A 19,542-nucleotide genomic window follows, 5' to 3' on the forward strand; every position below is an offset into this window, starting at 1 on the left:
GTAATGTCGAAGGGTCTCACAGGTCCTTCGTTCCTGTATCTGACGGACCCGACCAACGAGGGCTTTATATACATGATAGTGCCTGTGCGTGTAACCCGAGTAGGCAACAAAGGGGTGATGCCCTTTATGCCTTACTGCCTTGATGCCTTGGTGCCCGAGCCCACTGGTGGCCTATGAGGGCATCGTGATAGCTGCAACCTTGCGTCCACAACTCTGTGCCAAATGCACTTCAGCTTTCAGCGGCTCAATTCCCAGAGCCTAGCTTTGCCAGCTTGATGACAAATGTGCTCGCTCTTTCTGTGCCGGGACACAAGCAAAGCTGCAGTTACAGTGTACCGAGAGGATGAATATTCATGTGGAAGCCGAATAGGTGGCAAGTGCTGGTGGAGGTCAAGCATATGAAGATGCAAGGCCGACATTGTAGATGAGGTATTCCCATACACAAGGGTGAAACCGATCCGCTTTGGGAGTCTTGGGAGTCGAAACAATTTCGCATTATGCGTCAATGATCACTGTCCAAGCACAACAGCTTCAGCATTCCAAGTTGGAGTCTTAGATCCGGCGAGGGATGCGCAACTGCCGCAGCAGTCGTTTCACAAAGCATTAGAGATGCCTTCTCAGGTGCAGCGGGTCTTTTCTGTCTCTTCGCAGCAAAGGGCGAGTGGAAAATCAAGGCTGTCGAGCCATTGCGAAGTTTGGAACTTCATACACAGCAGCGACATTTTCCCTTTGCTCTGTCCTGGTCCGTGACCGACAGCGCTTTAGCGTCCTATTCACGCTAGCACATTAGCTGGAGGCTATTTCATACGTCTATATGCGAAGGAGAGGGAACGTCTTGGGACTTACGTCAACTCGTTCAACTTAATCCGTCTCGAAACGACATCTGGGTCTCGATCGACAACGCCAGAGACATGGCTTGAGGACTTCGTAACGGGGCAGACCTAGCTCCATTCTCCATGCCATCAGTGGCTCATGGGCTGAGAGGCGCAGGCAAGCCGAGCGTTGAGGACTTGCGTATGCGTGCAGGAACCAGCAGCCATCACATTGCGCCATTGACAGACATCAGAACATCACATGTCTGGGATTACCAAGTAGGTACTTAGGTACTTATTAGTATCAATCGATCAATTGGTGTACACCTCCCGCTTCCTGCCCTATCCGTCACTCAAATATTGCCCGGCTCCTTCCTCGCCAGGGTGCCGCATCGCTGGCTGGCATTATTTCGAGCAATGACTTCTGCGGAGCGTAGATCCCCTGGCAGGTGCAGGGCAAACGGAGGACGGCGCCAAGCCTCTTCTGGAGAACGCACAACTTGAGGTCTGAGCTTTCGTCGCTCACAACGTCGCTCCCATCACAAACCAGCATGCTGGCCTTCCTGTCCTGACCACGCTTGTCTGGAGATCCGTGGGCGTACCAGATACACTGACGTGCCATAAAGACCTTGGGCAATCTCTTCCTCGTTCGCGTTTGTCCCCTCGTCTCTCGTCGCCATCACCCATCGTCTTCAGCCCGGGACTGCCTGGCTCTGAAAACCTTCGCCTCATTGCACCCATTCATTTGCACCGTCAACCGCCAAACCTAATAAGCATCTTATCGCTCGTCAGTCCTGTGCTTCTCACCACCACCGGTGCGGCATTTTCCTTGGCAGCCCGACTTTGCTCAAATCTCGTTTCCAGGGCGCTGGAGAGAGGCGTGTTGCCACAAAGAAGCGCCACGGCTAGTAGAGTATGTGTGCTGTGAGTGAAGGAGAATCTTCAGCGAGCTCCGCCGCAGGAGCTAGAGGACCACCATTTCGGCCTTTGCTCAGTATCCTCCACTTCAGTCAGTCGCTTATTTCCAACGTTTGTCAAGGGTCATGGCCGCCCATCACGGACCACGACGTGGCGTTCACACTGCACCAGGGGTTTGATGGCCTGCAGCAACCGCAAATGGACTTTCGACAAGGTTGCTCTCCGTCTGCTGAAGGCAGGGTGTGGGAACCACGCATGGCATTTGATACGGCCTTCAAGTCTGGGGTCGACGGCGCCTCAAAAAACGCACCGCCGGTATAACGCCGACCAGGAAGGGGGTGAGTCTCCCGCCGGTTCGCCAAGTGCTGCTCCCCTCCGAGACCGTTTTCGGCCGTGACACCGCCGAGCCAGATACCATTCTTCGAACATCCCAACATCCCATGGTCTGAAGATCATCAGGTGCTAGGCCTCGTTGGTTGCGAGGGGGAGGCTAGCGGAGGCGTCGACATTTGTAATATTGGTATTCCAGACATCTTCGGGAAAATGCTCCGCGACATTTCAGTTCCCGCAGCTCTGTCAATCCAGGGCGGACATCCATTGCGCGTGTGCCCCACCAGCCGTTGTCCTGTGGCGTTGAACTTCGTCGACAAGGGCATCACACAACCAAAGCCTCATCCGCACCACTGACACAGTCGCCCCTGTGGATTCACTTCGTTTTGTGGGTGGTTTGCAGACACGGACAACCTTTTCGGTACCAGACGCCTCCACAACGGCCACCGGTTCGTCTTTGTCAGTTCCAGCATCTCCTTGGCGGATGGAGTCAGTAGCTGCGCAATAGGTGTGTATTCGGTGTAAAAGGTATTTTTGGGAACTTGGTAGAGCAGGAAGTAGAATTCGCAGTTGAGGTCAACCCCCAGGCTCCCGCGTCCCCCCGTCGGGCTGGTTCTGGACGGCGTGCTGGAGAATGTTTCGTTGATGAGGTCCCAAGAGTTCTCCGTCTTATGAGGCCTCTTTTTCATAAAGCACATTCATCCCTTGGGAGAAGGTGTTGTCATTTATCTGTGGATCAACTTGATTGGGCGATTCGGCCTCCCCCGTGTCGGTTTACATTCTGGCAGCTCTCGGCCAAGAGGAATCACATCCTGGAGTTCTGATTTATTGTTAGTGCCGGCAGGGTTCTGTTCAAGATTTATTATACATCTACAACCTCGGTATGCTCTTTTGTCGACGTCGAACAGCACCCAAAACAACCCGAAAGACACACAAGAAGTATTAGGTTTTTTTGGCGAAAAATATAGCCTGAGGAGTTCAATAACTTGCCGAATGCTCTCAGCCCATCAGCCAACCCATGAATCCACGGAATTCTCAAGGCAAGTGATGACCCTTGGCCCCTCAACAGAAGACGAAACCTACTGGTATCGACAATTATATCTATGCCCTTGGTTTTTCCCTCTTTCCATCAGCTCTATCTGAAGGATCCAGAGGATTTACAAGACAAATCAATAGACCTAACGACAAAGTAAGGACCAGACATGTTGTCTAACCCATCACACCGATACTCTCCTTCTAGAGATTCATCGGCCTCTTTTCTCCACAACCAAAGCGGGCATAGCAATCCTTTTGACTTTTTTAGCCACGGATCACACTACAGTACAGATCAGCTTGGGCATCATGTAGGCACTTCCAGTCCGCGAGGGATGGGGCCTCTCGGTCGACAAGGTCAGCACACGCAGCGAGCACAAACATCAGCGTTGACCGGAAAGGCTTCGGGCGGATCAGGTCCCGTTCGAAGGAGGATCAGCCGAGCTTGTGATCAGTGTAATCAACTGCGAACAAAATGTGACGGCAAACACCCCTGTGCGCACTGCATTGGTAGGTGTTGGTCTACTTCAGTGACCGCCGTGGGTTTCGGTTGATTTTCGTTCTGTCACTAACCTTTTGTCTGCACACAGAATTCGGCCTTGGATGCGAATACATGCGGCAGAAGAAGAAACGCGGTAAGGCGTCAAGGAAAGACCTAGCTGAGAGAGCTGCGGCACAAGCAGCGGCTGGTGCCGCGAATCAAAATGGTGATGCATCAGACAGCAAGGAATCCAGCAACTCTCCCGCCACAGATGATAAAGGTGATGGCTTTGCGGAAAACGCCAGGAGCAACTCCCTGTCCGGTAGTCGTTTAGTTACGGTGAATGACAATCGATTCGGGGGCGGGATGGGTCTTGATTCGGAATATCATCATGAACAACTAGTGACTACCCCGGGGCGATTTGGCGATCTTTCTGCCCATTCTCACATGCCGACGCCGATGCAAATTGATGGGGAAAATATTAACGATGGCCATGCAACTAGTGTCGGTGGTTATGGAGGGCATTCGACTCGTTATGACCGGCCGAGTCTTAGCAGCGATATTAGCCAGTCATACAGTCATCCCCATCAGAACAACATGCACGGGTATTCTGATATTTCATTTGGACTTCTGGGACAATCTTCGACAGATTTTGGCAATTCTCCTAGCTTTCAACTCAGCAACAGTCCGCTCGGGGTCTATCCGGGGCTAACTTCAGCTACATCTCCAGGATGGGAGATGCCGCCGATGTCTTCACCACCCGACCAACTTCAAACGCAGATTCAACATGCTAACTTCGGGCAGAGCGGGCTGCGGTATCCAGTTTTGGAGCCATTAATTCCCCATATAACCAACATTAGTCCGATCCACTTGGCGTGCGACTTGATCGACCTGTATTTCGCGTCGTCGTCTTGGGCGGGTATGCATCCAATGTCGCCTTATGTCCTTGCATCTGTTTTTCGAAAACGATCTTTCTTGCATCCTACAAGACCACGAAAATGCCGGCCAGCGCTATTAGCTAGTATGGTGTGGGTTGCTGCCAAAACAAGCGAGGCTTCTGTATTGACGAGTGCACCTTCAGCCCGGGGAAAGATTTGCCAGAAGTTGCTGGAGTTAACCGTTGAATTATTGAAGCCATCTGCTCATGAGTCGTCTAATTATGCCGCTCCAAATGCGGGCCAAACCGCTGCAGCTATTTCCCTCTGTGGCCTGGGCGTGGCGCAAATGGACGCTTAACTTAACCGTGCGGAATCTGGCGCCTCTGGATCCTCTGGTCAGCTGGACGATCTCGTTACTTACATACATCTGGCAACTGTGAAGTCTTCCAGTGAACATGGAGGGGCCGGCCTGCGCTTGTGGAACGTGGCCTGGTCCATGGCGCGAGATTTGAAGCTGGGTCGCGAGTTGCCACCGAATGAACCGCAACCAAGTTTCGGACAAAGCAAAATGGAAACGGATTTACTGGATGAACACGATCTTCTCCGAAATAACCGTCGTCTTGTGACGGAAGAGGAGAGGGAAGAGAGACGGCGGACTTGGTGGCTGGTGTATGCCGTGGACCGTCACCTAGCTCTTTGTTATAATAGGCCTTTGTTTCTGCTCGACATAGAGTGCGAGGGACTTCTGCAACCACTGAATGATGCAGCCTGGCAGAGTGGTGACTTTGAGAACTATCCGGCCGACTCGAAAATACTGAGAATCTTTGCCGAGGAGGAAGAAACTCTTTGCGGGCCTCAGTTTCAGTGCAGGGGATACAGCATCTTTGGCTACTTTCTTCCTCTGATGACTATTCTCGGAGAGATCGTTGATCTGCACCATGCACGAAACCACCCCCGATTAGGCTCCGCATTTAGGGTCTCTCAAGAATGGAGCAACCGAGTATCTGAGGTGAGACGGCACCTCGAGGCCTACCAAGAGTCTCTCAGACGATTCGAGGGACGAAACTCATTGAACCAAGAGACACACGTCCACGTAGATGAGAACAGAATACTGGAAAGCCACAACAACAAAACGCAGAGGGCTCTCCAATCGAACAGCAGCCCGTCCTCCCAGTCCGTGCTTACAACGGCCTCGATTGGGGTGACCAAAGCAGAACTCCATAAAGGAACTGTACTTGCATATGGGACTCACATCATGAACGTCTTATACGTTCTGTTGGAAGGAAAATGGGATCCGATCAGCCTCTTGGACGATGATGACCAATGGACTTCGTCCGCAGATTTTGTGGCTGCTTCCGGACATGCTGTAGCTGCAGCAGAGGCTATCAGCCAAATTCTCCAACACGACCCAGGACTGGAGTTTATGCCATTCTTCTTCGACATATACCTCCTACAGGGCTCCTTTTTGCTGCTTCTGATAGCGGATAAATTGCAAGTCGACGCCGCGCCAAACATAGAGCGGGCTTGCGAGACCATTGTGCGGGCACACGAAGCATGCGGTGTAACGCTGCGCACAGAATACCAGGTAAAGAATTTCTCCCCATAAACCCTGGAATAATCAAGGTGCAAATCTTTTCAAGTTGGCTGATTTTTCGATGGAAATCAGGCAACCTTCAGCAGAGTGATGCGAGGTGCCCTGGCATTAGTCCGAGGACGCGTCACTGCAGACGTGAGCGAACAACTACAGCGACGGCGAGAACTACTAGGGCTATGCCGCTGGACAGGAGACGGTACTGGCTTGGCGATGTGATGACACCACTCTAAATTTTTCAATGTCTTGTTGGCGGAGCGAATGCAAGCGAACATGATATTTTGAGCGTTCTGCTTTCAGAGGCTCCCGGGCGAGTAGTTGCTGAAACGGCGATACCCAATACAAGTATCGCATGCCCAGAGAGAATATGGATAATTCATCTTACTCAAGGCGTCGAAAATTGCAGCCTACGCATCGGACGGACGACGAGCTCATAAATTCGCGCGCGTCTCGGGGGTGCTGAACTCGCAAATTTCAAAAACTTCATCATCAAATACCTCGACACAGACGACACATTCTGTATGACGAGCTAATCAGAGTAATTTGATGGTACTCAAATGCCCAAGCTCTCACGTGCCATGGCGAACCGTCTCGTGCGGGTGTAAACGGAGGACGGGCGGCGCCTAGTCGATCCAATATCGTCGATCTAACAAACGACAAGTATCGAGAACTTGGCTGACAGCCAGCTTCTACCGAGGCGGGAAAGGCTTTTCAGTTTCGTTTCTGCAGACTGAAGATGTGAGGACGCAGGCCAGCCTTGGCTGCAAATTCACCTTGAACGCTCACAACAAATCGAGGGGAGGATGCGACACAACCGCGCCCAAAAGTTTCTCATGCTTGATGATGATTATCCTTGTCTCTGCTTTCGGCTGGATTGGGAGTGGTGTGTGCTGAAATCGAGCCTTGGGGGACTGGATTGTCTGGCTCAAGAGACATGGACGCAACGGCTTTTGTCCTCGAGGAAGAAGATTCCCACCAGACTTGTTGATTTCTTCATACTGAAAAATTCACATTCAGCAACTGTGACAGAATCAGAGTGATGTCAGGCTTGGCTCTTGTGCAAAACGTCCTGATTCCTGCCTTGGGACCATCGCACATGACCATGTGTTATCAAGACTATTGCCGATGTTTGCTCTCAAAAGAGCACAACATCAGTGTGCTTGTAGCATGGCCTGTTTCCTGAGATGGGTTGGTTTCTCTCTTTGACTATTCACTCCGGCATGTAGCACGTTCGCGCTCCATGTAGCGTACCTCGACAAAGCCATGCTTCAAGTGACTACATCAGCATCAGCTTCTCAGGAACGGAGGGAAGAGAACAGCAACTCGTCAAGAAGTCGAAGCCGGCGCCAGCCCTTGCCCATTCCCGTGCCCATGACATGAGATTGATCTGATCTTCTAACTGGGGGGGCTGCCTAACGTTACACCCCTTCAGCACGGCTCTCCGGCAGCCACACCTTTCCTCTGTCTCTTCTCCGTGGGCGTCTTTCTATGGTTTTCTCTCTCCCACACACCTCCCTCACGCAAAAGTGTTGATCCTCTGAAAGGTAGTTCGGCTTACGAATACGCTACTTGTGCTGAATCACTTGCGCTGATGAAACATGTAACCTCTCTTCCTCCTCTTCTGCTGCTGGACTGCTCTTGATGCGTTTGCTGAATCACCTCTTAGCTAGTGAACACGGCGGCAAACAGTGTTGCTTAAACTGAAGGCCGACAATACAAGTGGTCATTATCCTTCTTGGATATCACAAAAGCAGAGAAAAAGGTATGAATCTTGTTTCCTCATTTGAGCAAGGGGCTTCATGGTCCGACGATGGTTGAACCGTGTTTGGGAGTTTTTTGAGCCACATCCATCAAATCTTGCCGGCTGACCCCATCTTCCACGGGGGATAAGTGAACAGTTTGCCTTGGATCTCTCTTCTTCATTGTCGGAAAGCAATCGTGCTACGCCGCGTGAAGAAGATGAGCTTGGCGTTGTTGTGGAAAGAAGCTCACGGCGTCTGGTCTTTGAGGTTGCACTATTCGCTGAGGCATGCTACAGAAACGTATTTATTGGCAACGGCTAACGTTCTCCTCGACTCAGATCGCTATTCATCGTCATCGTCTTCGTCCTGGGGTAGCATCCGCAACTACCTCAGCTTTTTTGAATCCCTCAATACACCCTTTAGGCCCCATCCTCCTTGGACTTTGAAGCCGTCGTCATGACCACGTTTTATCCCATGGCTACGGGCCAGGGAACTTCGGAGAGCCAGAATGATAGTCCCAATGGCCAGACCCAGAGCCAGGGGTTGATGTTTCCTGATACTACCCCTGTTGCCTCGAGTGCCATGTTGGGCAACGGCATTCTGGGCCACGACATGCATCCAAACAACTTCAACTTTGACTCTGGAGCAGGCAATCAGATGCCCCCCCAGGTGGTCGGCTCTGGTTTCCATTCCGAACTTCACTTTACTGGCGGTTACTTGGAGAACCAGGCCGGGCCCAACGTACTTCCCTTTGAGACGACGCCGTCTATCCTGACGACGGCGGCGACTGGCGTATATCCCAACCGTCTTACTGGTCCTCCTCCCCGTTTGACCGAGCAGTCGGAGGTGAAATTCGAAGGATACCCACTCGATCTGGTCGGACTCACCATTCACGACAGTGGTGATGCTGAAGAGCTGGCGCGCCGACGGGTAGCAATCCAGCTGAACCAGAAGAGCCACAGACAAAATCCGCCAGTGATTCCCGACCACACGCTCGGCGAAATGACTCCTAAGCGAGTCTTTCCAGACTTCATCAAGCCCAGCCAGAGCACGTCGCCCGAGGAGAAGCTCATGATGGAGCGCGAGAACAACAGACTGGCCGCCCAGCTGCAGAAAGAAGACCGAGCCCGCAACAACGAGGCGGCCAAGCGCAGCCGCCTTGCCAAATCCGAGGCTCTGTGCAATGCCACAAAGCTCAACATTACCCAATTCATTCGGATTGCGTGGCTTGAAGCCAAGGTGATTGGCCTCGGCGGCAGTCTCGCCGACTTTGACGCCATCCGCCCAGACATGCTCCTCAAGATACGCAACGACGTGCTCGCGCGCATGGACGCCGTCTACGCCCAGCGAAAGAAGAACAAGGCCGAAGAAGAGTCCCGCAGAAGAGCTCTTCGCAACAAGGAGCGCCAGCGGAAGAAGGCGGCGGCCAACGAGCGTTTTGCTCGTCAGCGGGCCGAAGCCACTCGCGCCGCCGCCGCTTCCACTACACCCGGCCCCCAGGTCCAAGCAGCTCCTCAGAATGGGAGGGCGACTCAAATGGACTGGGCCTCCTTCGTCCCATCCTACGATTTTGGTCAGAACTAGCCGGGAGGAAGAGCAGTTGGGGTGTAAAGGAGACGGCTTGCAGGTTGCACACTCGGATGGGCCGGCGAGCCCGGAAACGGACAGAGGTACGGAAGCGGATCTGGGCAAACTTGAAGGCATTTTTACCGGGCGAGTACGGTGCTGGTCAGGCTCTTGTCGGGTTCACGGGGGCAGTTGGTCCGGGTTTAGGTTCTTTTGCGTACGCGAGATAGGTCCGTCATCAAGGGCGTGGCACTTGAATACACGACTGCGGTTTGTCACGGCAGATCTGGGTCTATTTTTCAGTCGGTGAACAGGAGCACTCTGCGTGCGCACATCAGCCTAGGTTGCTCGACCTTTTTCAAAGAAAAAGGGGGGGGGCGCAGTTTCGGATAGAAATACCAGATTGCCATAAGCCAAGTTGGCATGTCCTGAATGCAACTCGAAAAACAGTCTTGTTTCTGTATCCTCTGGGCGTTTGTTTGAGAAGAAAAGAGAGAGAGGAAGGGGGGGAGCCGGTCCCGCATCAGGCCTGCGTTTGAGCGACGCGAGCCCGCCTCCACGGCCTCGTTGGCGGCTACATTGTCTCTGCCTGGCAAACTGCTGAGGAAATGATGAGGTGGGAGTCGTCAACCCTGAGAGCGGGACATGTACAAGACATGGTGGCTTTTTTTACAAGACGCCTCTCTCCGAGGCCCCTGCTGGATTTACACTGCGATGAAGACCGCGACGCCGTGGCCTCCTTGGATCCTTTGGCTCCCCCGTCCAGGAGGGATATCTTGACCAACGCTGAGAAGAGCGGAAGCCACTTACCGACTGAGGACTTTGACTCTGCGAAGAATAACAGAGATGAGGCGGCTGGAGAAGATGCCGGGTCGTGCTCATGTCACGGGCTGCCAGTAGGGATATCACGACCGCTTCCAACGAGCCCCTGATCAAGTTTCGGCGCGCTCTACACTTGTCCACGTCTTCTCACGACATACGCCGCCGTCATGGCTCGTCGCTACGCCACCGCCGCCTCTTGACGGCCCTGGCGACTCCCCTCTCGAGTCAAGCGTACCGGCAGCCTATCGTCTGGAGTGCACCAACCGTCCCTTCACCCAGACCTTCTTGGTGTTTCGATCATCCCCATTGTACAGCCACTTCGCGATGCGCTCGTCCCACGTCTCCCAGCCAAAAACATCCACATTGCCTGCGTCCACATGGCCGTCCTCGTCCTCGCCCACTCTTGAACCGTCGTCCTGCACCAGTCCGAGTGCAATTAGCTGCGCGTCCAGCTGCTTGCCCACCTCGAAGCCGCCGACCTTGTCGTCCAGACCTAGACAACGCGCACCGCCCCTGGTCGCGAGATACAGCGCCTCCTCCACCGTCAGCTTCGTCTTTTCCCGTAGCGCCTGGTCCTCTGTGCGCATTGCCAAATGGCGGCTCGTGAGAGTAGCTTGCCTTGCGGCCTCCAGCATCGACGGCGAATAGCCGCCGCTCATATCAGTGCCCAGACCAATCTCAATGCCTTGTTCCCACATCCATCGGACCCGGGCCTCGCCGCTGGTGAGCGAGGAGTTGCTACAGGGGCAGTGTGAGACTTTCGACTCGCGTTGTGAAATGAGACGTGCTTCTTTCTCGGTAATGTGGACCGCGTGGGCAAGTATAGTCTTGGGTGTGAGGAGGCCGTGGTCGTCGTAGACTTCTGCATACGATCCTGACTCGGGGTACATGTCGGCAACAAGCTGGATTTCGCCTTTGTTCTCAGAGACATGAGTCTGGATCGGCAGATGCTCTCGTCTGTGAATGGCAGAGAGACCCTTCATGCCCTCCGAGGAGCAGGATGGCGCGAAGCGAGGCGTCAAGATGGGCGAGATGAGCTCAAAGCCGGGGTCAATCTTTTTGATGTACGCAATGGATTCCTGCGTATTGTGGAGGAAGCTTTCTGCGGATTCGTCGCCGTAGTGCCGAGGACGCAGCTCCTCTCTGTCCATGCAGACTCTGCCCACAAAGGCGCGCTGGCCAAGAGACAGGCACAAGTCCGCTAGGAGGTTGGTCGCAGGCACATCCACGGTTGCGTAGTAGGCCGCAGTGGTCGTGCCGTGGGAGAGGCATCTCCGCACGCAGGCCGTGTATACCTTGCGAGCCTTGGCGAGGTCTGCGAGAGACGATTCGAGGGGAAAGGTGTACTTCTCTAGCCAGTCCAGGAGGGTGGATTTGCCGAATATTCCTGCGTTGGGGTACTGCGAGGCGTGGACGTGGGTGTCTATGCTCGCGGATCAGTCCCTTGTTTGCTGCCAAAGACATGTCATGAGCCGGAATATGGCGCGAGCCAAAGCATACCTATGAAGCCGGGAAAGAAAAACTGTCCCTCCCCACACTCGACCAAATCGACATGACGGTGCGTCCACCCAGTCTCCCTCAAAACCTTGTCCTTGGCCGCATTCCCGTTCTCGCAGCCTCTCGCCATGGCGACAATGGTTCCGCCATCGTCGACTGCAACAGCAGCGTCGTGGATATACTCCAGCTCCGAGCGGGATTTGCTGTGGACAAAGGTCCCCACGAGGACACGGAACTTCCTGGGTTCCAGGGCCAGTCTCGTGGGCACCATATCCGACGAAGAAAAAGCGGAAAGGTTTCGCGGATGGAGCAGCACAGCAGACGAGATGAAAATTTCCGCTTGACAGAAGCCCTCAAAGAATATTGCAACTGTCGAGGCACACGTTTCATCACGGAAGCCGCAGGGCTGCGATGTGACTGGCCAAAGTAACGTTTGGCACTTGCCTGGTACGGACTACAGAGACCGCAAACCAACCAACAAGGAAGGAGAGGACCGACCCACTTGCAATTCCTGGATGCGGTCGGTAGTCGCCGGGGCCCGAGTTGATGCCGTCTGCCGTGCATCGTGATAATGTAGTTGGGAATAATGGCAGAGGTGAAAGAGAGTCATTCATAAGCATCTGCACCCAAGACCACACACACCGCATCGCGCCTCAGCATGCCAAAAATTGTCGTCTCCTGACCCGGGGTTTTCTTCTCTAAACTGCATCATCTTGCGAGAACATAATGCATGTCATGTCTATTGATAATTCGTAGGAGCATTGCTCCCTCTACCTAGGCAGAGCAGGACCGAAATACATGAAAACATCTACAAAACAACTCATGATTTAATCAACAATCTTCAACCCAGCATCATCATGACGACCGATGCCATCCCTGTCGTCGCCGCCATGAAATGAGGGTCTATGCCTGCCTCCACCATGCCCCAGTCTAAAGTGCAAACAGTTGTTCTGCTCCACGTCTGAATCGCCGTTTATGTATTTTAACTTCTTTTTGCTCATTCCTCCCCGTCGTGGTTGCGTTTCTTTTTCTGATACTCACTTCTTAGGCGGCGGCACCAGGCCCATCATAGCCCACGCTTGATGAACTGTCGCTAACCGTCTTGCTCTCGTCCTCCTGCGTGTATTTTTCCCAGTTGGCCAGTACAGCACCGATCTTGGGCGAATTTGTCAGCTTGTACACATCTTCAAAGTACTCTCTGGTGAGCTCGAAAGGCTTGGCGGTGACATTGGGAATGTACTTTCCGACCAGTTTCGAAGGGTCGATTGTCGTCTTGTTGATTTTCTTGAGTAGGAATGATCGGAAAGGCTTGACACCTGACCGCAAAAAGGTGGAGTGGAAAGGCACGTCGATACCACGCAGTGGGATTGTGGCAAATCCACGCTCCAACTCCAGAGGAAGAGGTTTCTTCAGAGTCGCCTCGGCGCAACCGCGAATAATCTTGCGGAGAGCACCCTTGGCTTCTTCAATATTGCTTCGCATTTCTTCAATATCGATTTGCTGCATCTTGACAAAGTTTGTGACCCCGGCCAACGTGTCCAAAGCGCGCAAATCACCAGCACACACATATTGCATGTTGGCAATGTTGTAATTGACGATTTCCAGTAGCCAGCCAGTCTCCTCAGCAATGTTATTGACAACAAACTGCAGAGCCTCCTCATTAAATGTCTTGGAGATGCGGCTGGGATTGACAGCACACATCGAGTAATTGGATCGGCCAGCAGCGTCGCGCTCTACAGCCACTTGCATGGTCAGGCCACGATAGAAGACGACCGACACCAATGACTCAATAGGCATGACATCAGCCAAGGCAGCAAGGGCCGAATATTCTCCCAGAGAGTGGCCGGCAAAGGTGCTGTCACGAGGTACGAGGCCCTTCGACTTCATATCCTCGAAGCTGGCCTTCTCCATCAATGTCAGAGCAGGCTGCGTAAATTGAGTGGCCGAGAGGAGGCCAGTAGGCGATCGGTAAGTGTAGGAAGTCGTGCTTTCGTCAATCTCCTTGAAGATACGCTCCGATTTGATAGAACCATCGGCGCCAACAGTTTCAAATGTCATTGCCATGTAGTTCTGGCGGATAGCTTTGCCTCGCGGACCACCAAAGTGAATAGTAAGCTCCTTGGGATTGTTCTTGACGATGTTGGTAATGGAAAAGCCTAGCCACAGGTTAGCAGCCAAATCTAACAATGCATTGAAACCACAACGTGTTCAAACCGGACCACTTACCGTAGTTGTCGAGGAGATACTTGTCAGCCCGGTCCCAAACCTCCTTGGCTACCGGACTGCTACCATACAGTTCCATGCCCATGCCCTGTTCCTGTGAGCCCTGACCTGTGAAGACGTAGGCTGTCACAGGCTGTTCGACTTCCGCCTCGCCCAGCAACACCTTTTCTTCCGTCTCAGTGTTGCTAGCTTCGACCTTGATAATCTTTCGGCCAGCAACCATACCAACATGCTGCAGCTTCACCTGGATGTCATCGTTGGGCAAAACCATCCCGGCGAAAGAGGCCTGGAAGCTCCGCACACGGCCGGTATCGTTCTCGGCCGCCCAGGTCTCAATTAGGCTTCTGACGGCGGCACTAGAATACATGCCATGGGTGATGGTGCCCGGAAGGTTGGCATAGGTGGAAAAGACACGGGAGACATGGATGGGATTGTAGTCTCCAGAGACACGAGCGTACGTCTCGTTGGATGAAGGAGCACGTAGCTGCAGGGGTGTCTTGCCACTGAGGGGAATAGGATTTTCAAAGAGAATAGGCTGGTCTAGGGGAGAACCATGACGCTCTAGGTAGTCCATAACGGGGTTGCCATGCGACTCGCCAGCCTCATAGTCGACACTGGCAACTTGAATAACTTCCTTTGTGGGTAGCTCCAAGAGAACCTGGCCTCTAGTCTCGACACTGCTGAAGATATTTCTGTTCTTGTACCGTACAAGAGACTGAAGCTTGAAGGTTAAGGTCTGGCCAAGCAGATCAATGTCGCTTGGGAGTTCGTCGGTTGTGAACCACTGCTTGGAGCGGAGGACAGCGACGTCCTTGGTTGTAGCCAGGTGGACCTGCACCGGGGTTTCGATCTTGCGCTGGAAAGTGTTCTCATAGTCAGAGTACTTGCCACGATACAAGAACTGTGACGTCACTTCCATGACAGGTTTGCCATCGCGAGAAATAGTACCGCAGACTTCAACCATCTTGCCGGCTTCTTGGTTGATGACTGCGTTGATCTGGGCAGTAGTGGCAACTTCGTCACCCTTTTTGAGAGGTTCTGCCCCAGGTATCATGCGAAATTGGTTCGACAAGTGAACCAAGTTTAGCAAGTCACCATCGATGGTGCGGGGGAAAATGGGTTTGGTAATTGCCTTCCACCCAACGACGATGGCGAAGTCCATAGGAGCGTACACAATCTTGCCAGGTCTATCAACAAAAGCCTCGCCGGTATTGCCAACAGCGTGCACAAAATCATTGATGGCCTCACTGGTGATGGTGGTGCGGCCACCATCGAAGGTGCTGGTGATAAGAGCATCCAGATTCAAGGGCTCCTCGCCGAACCACACCTTCCAGTAGAACTCCTTGATACGGTCATTGCGATCCGCCATTACCTCGCGAATCGGAGCATAGCCAGCCTCGGGATTGTACGTGAATTTGAGAGGCATAGCCACAGCCTTGCCAAGAGCAGTGGTATCCTTGATCAAGTTGACCAGAATCTCGTTCTTGCCGACAAGCTTAACCTCAATGACGTCAACATAGTGGTTATGTCGAGGCTGTTCTCGGACTATGATAGCGGTCTTAGTAGGCTCGTTGGGGTATTGAATTTCAACGAACAGGCCACGAGTAGGAGCGAAAATCCGCTTCAACGGGTTGGTCTGGAACTTCTGGCCTTGAACGACAACGTCTGACATGAGGAGAGCGTGGCGCCAGTTGCGATTCGGACCGGCTAGCAAGGCCAGCCAGGACTCTAGTGAAGGAAGTGGTGTACCAGCGGCAGAAGACAGGCGATAGGTGTTTCTATGAGCGTCATAGGCAACAGTAAGCCCTTCAACATCGAGGGGGATCTCGGACTCGACCAACTTGCCGCCAAAATATTCAACGAACGGAATCGAGCTCTCATCGTTGTTGTACATGTCTCGAGTAAGCATCTCGATGTGCGACTCGTGGATGCCATCCAGAATGTCTTTGATAGGCTCGTCCACGACGGTTGAATACTTGACAGCAGCAGGACCCTGGAGAATGCACGTTCGGCCAACGTCCTGGCCGATAACTGCATCCAAATCTTCGGACTGCCAAAGGGAGTCCTTCTTGAAAAAGAACTCAAAGTTGTCGTCAAGAGACGGAATGAAAGTGACAGGCTTTTGAGTGGGTTGTAGGCAAAGAATCAGGAAATGCTGAACATCCTGGGCATTGATTATCTGCGTCTCGGCTTCCGGATAGTGAGAAAGGATACGCTCCACAGTCGAGAAGGGGTCGTTGAGGTCGGCATAGTTTTGAAGAAGGGAGGCTTTCCCAGCAGTGCTGGTGAAACGCTCTTCAACACGGTGAATGAAATCACCCGTCAATTTGATATAGGTAGGGTCAATCCAGCGCTTCTGATGTTTGACATAGAGAAGCTCCACCATTCGGCGAACAACCTCACCATAGGTCATGTCTTCTAGGTCACAAGCCTTGCCCTCCTTGTTGCAACCGAACCAAACTTTTTGGCAATCGTCATTGAGGCGCTTAATGATGTACTCACGATTCTTCTTCAGCTCAGCAACACGCTTCTCTTTGGGCAAGCTGAAGATCTTCTGGTCCATCTCGGCCCAAAAACGCACGCCTCGAGTGGCCAGCTTGTGTATGGGCTCACCCATTTCGGAACGGACTGTGATGACACCTCCGGCAGGACCCTTGTATGTTTTCTCCCACTCGCTGTCGTCCAAACCAGGAGCGTCGATGATGGCTTGTTTGGCATCTTTGCTTGTATGAGCTTCCTTGGCAACCATCATGCGACTACCAAACAAGCAACCATCAAAGGGCATTGGGGGGTAACCATATTTTTTAGCCCACTCGCCGGTGATGTACGGATAGGTGTCCGCAGCACCGCCAAATCCACTACCAGCAACGAGAATTATGTTTTCCTGGCGACGGATGCGGCCGTACATTTGTAGGATGGGCTGATGGAAATCTTCGAAAGAGTGGTGGCCACCGCCACGGCCGCCAGTCCACTGTAAAAGGACAGGGAAGTTGGGGTTGGCCTTGGCAATATTAACGACGGCCTGGATAGCTTCAACAGAGCCGGGTTTGAAGCCAATATGCTTGAGGCCTAGAGTCTCAATGTATTCCTGGGCAACCTCGATGGAAGGGACGCCGGCACCGATGGTCAAACCCTCGATGGGTACACCCTCAGCTCGCAGCTTGCCAAGCAAGGGAATCTGCCAAGCCATAGCACGGGGGTTAACGTAGATCAGGTTGACAGTAATACCACGCCCAGAAGGAATCGCCTTTTCGATTTTGAGCAGAGCGTCAGTCATCATACCGCCCATGAAATAACCGCCACCAGCGAGCTCAATATGGTAACCAGCGTTCATGGTAGCAGCAACAAAGTCCCAGGGAACTGTAGCAGGGGTCATGCCAGCCACGACGATGGGAGGTAATCCAAGCAAACGGCTCATCTTGGTATCGACGTACTTTCGGCCGCCGGATGATTTGACTAAACGGGGGCCAAATTCCTTCACCCAATCAATGGCATATCGCAGCGCATTCTCTTCGTCTCTATCAAAGATCTCGGGTTTGTAGCCAACCTCGTTCATGGTGCCCTCAATAGTACCAGCCAGGATAACACGAACACCAGTACCCTCTTTGTTTCGGCTGGTCAAGGTACCAAGACCGGAAACACCTCCAGGACCAAAGTCAAGGATGTGGGTGGCATCGGCGAAGACGGTAGCCTTCTCCCAGTTTACGGGATCACGGGTGATTAACCGCACAAGGGCAGGAACAATATTGCCCTTGACTTCGGTTCGAAGGTCCTTACCAGTGTTGGTGTCGAAAACAGGTATGCCGAGATCTTCAGCATCGATAGAAATATTCTTGAGGTCGGCATCGATCATCTCGGTAGCCTCAGCCAGGTACTTGCTGTGGAAGGGGGCGGTAATGGGGAGGAAGCGGTTCACAAAGCGGACCTTGCGGTCAGTGTGAGGAATTCGAGTCTGGTCTAAGCCAGTGGGAGCTTTGACCTTTCGCAACCGAGAGTTCAGACCGTACAGAGAGGTGGGTGGGCCAGTTACAACCAAGTTGCGAGGGCTGTTGATAAGTGAAATGCTGATGTGTCGATGTGGAGGAAGGTACTGGTTTGTCGCATCGATATGCTTCTGGACCTCTTGCTGCGAGAGATCTCGAATGCTCAACATGGGTGTTGGGTTACCCTCGCCGTGTTCGATAGATTCGCGAAGCATGGTTGGTGTCATGGAGGTGGTAGGGAAAGCTTGCTGACTTCTTGTGCCGACCCAGAACAGAATAGAGAGCGTTGAGCTGACAATCTCACGCCACGACTCCCAATCATCGGCAGCGGACGTTGCGGCGGCCATGACAATGCCTTGAGAATGACCGGTACTGCCGCTAATGCGCTCCCGGAGCATACCAGGGTGTACACCCAGGGTCTTGCAGGCAACCTCATAATGGGCCATCTGGACGAGACCGATCAAGGGGAAACTAACAGGAGCAGAAATTAGGTACTCAACATCAGGCGTTGAGTCCGGATGTTGTAGCCAGTTCATGATGTCCAAGCCCTTGGGGAACATCTTTTCTGCGCTAGGGTTGGTAGAGAGCGTCCTCAACTGTTCAGCGGCAGATATGACGAGCTCGCCAATAAAGCTCGAATAGGTCTGGAAAACCTGGCGGAGCTCATCAAAATACTCTTCTATGTTGCCCTGTCCGCCAAAAATGGTGTATATATCGGCAGAACCATCACCAGCAGCCCGGAATAGAGCGGACTCGTGGGGCTTTATGGTTCTGTTGGTGACGGCACGAGCCATGTAGTAGGACCGGATGACTTCGAGCTTCTTCGTTTCAATGCCAGGAAGAGCAGCGGCAATGGCGTGAACCTCATTGCCGCGGAGGAATGCTCGCTCAAATTCGTTTAGAACCAACTTCAAAACCTCTTCGTATGAACCCTGCGCGTCGTCCTCGCCGTCCTCCACCTCTTTGGCGACGAAGCCGAGATATCGAGCCACCAGCTCGGCGACGGATGATGGTTCGTCATCTTGAGCGAGCTCGTCTGTAGGACTGGGTAGGGTGGCCACGAAGCGTTCTTTGATCTGCGAAGCGTGGAAATGAAGGCTAGTAGGAACGAGGAACGAGGTTTCGAGACTGCCGTGGGTGAGAGTCAAAGGTCGAAGAGAGGCGCTGGATCTGGGTGTGGAAATGCCCGTCTGAGGGCCTGTGCCGGCGCCGTACATGATAGGATTATTTCTTAGGCGGAGAACGGATGAAAGGGTATCGCGCAAAATCTGGAAACAATGAAGGCATTTTACGTCAGTCTAGCAATCCTGCATTGGCCAGTTTAATTTTTCTCCGTTCCTGCAGATGACAGGATGCCGAATTCATCAATCAAGGTTCCGGGCTCGACATACCTATGAATCAAATAACGTATTCTAAAATTGGCTTCCCGACCGCTACTCGTGGAATAGAGATAGAGCGAGCAAGGCGGAACAGCTCAATCAAATGTGCAATGCTCAACAAGCTTGGCCGGGGATGGCGACCAAGAATTCGAAGCAATTGCGGGACCGGTGACGAACAGAGACAGGCTTCTTTAGGAGCAGGTGCTGCAAGGATAAATGCTAGCAGGCACCTATGATGAGCTCGAAATGAAGCGTATCAGGGAATAGAAGGAATTGGGGGAGAATGAG

At 52.9% G+C, this 19,542-nt stretch overlaps 4 protein-coding genes across 4 annotated transcripts; 2 read left to right on the forward strand and 2 right to left on the reverse strand.

Moving 5' to 3' along the window:
• Positions 1–5,019: 5,019 nt before the first annotated feature.
• Positions 5,020–6,057, forward strand: MAM_04299 (XlnR; the record flags this gene model as incomplete). The annotated part of the gene is made up of 1 exon (XM_040823097.1): positions 5,020–6,057. One exon carries the CDS (start codon positions 5,020–5,022, stop codon positions 6,055–6,057), a length of 1,038 nt encoding a protein of 345 aa, XP_040678976.1.
• Positions 6,058–8,240: 2,183 nt separating this feature from the next.
• MAM_04300 (uncharacterized protein) lies at positions 8,241–9,368 on the forward strand (the record flags this gene model as incomplete). Its single annotated transcript, XM_040823098.1, has 1 exon — positions 8,241–9,368. One exon carries the CDS (start codon positions 8,241–8,243, stop codon positions 9,366–9,368), a length of 1,128 nt encoding a protein of 375 aa, XP_040678977.1.
• A 1,046-nt stretch (positions 9,369–10,414) lies between these two features.
• MAM_04301 (guanine deaminase) lies at positions 10,415–11,940 on the reverse strand (the record flags this gene model as incomplete). Its single annotated transcript, XM_040823099.1, has 2 exons — positions 10,415–11,595; positions 11,673–11,940. The coding sequence occupies 2 exons, from the start codon at positions 11,938–11,940 to the stop codon at positions 10,415–10,417; spliced, it is 1,449 nt and encodes a 482-aa protein (XP_040678978.1).
• A 773-nt stretch (positions 11,941–12,713) lies between these two features.
• On the reverse strand, positions 12,714–19,092 carry MAM_04302 (fatty acid synthase beta subunit dehydratase; the record flags this gene model as incomplete). The annotated part of the gene is made up of 2 exons (XM_040823100.1): positions 12,714–13,825; positions 13,896–19,092. 2 exons carry the CDS (start codon positions 19,090–19,092, stop codon positions 12,714–12,716), a joined length of 6,309 nt encoding a protein of 2,102 aa, XP_040678979.1.
• Between the last annotated feature and the right edge of the window lie 450 nt (positions 19,093–19,542).

Source organism: Metarhizium album (genome assembly GCF_000804445.1).
Source record: "Metarhizium album ARSEF 1941 chromosome Unknown scaffold_9, whole genome shotgun sequence".
Lineage (NCBI taxonomy): Eukaryota > Fungi > Ascomycota > Sordariomycetes > Hypocreales > Clavicipitaceae > Metarhizium > Metarhizium album.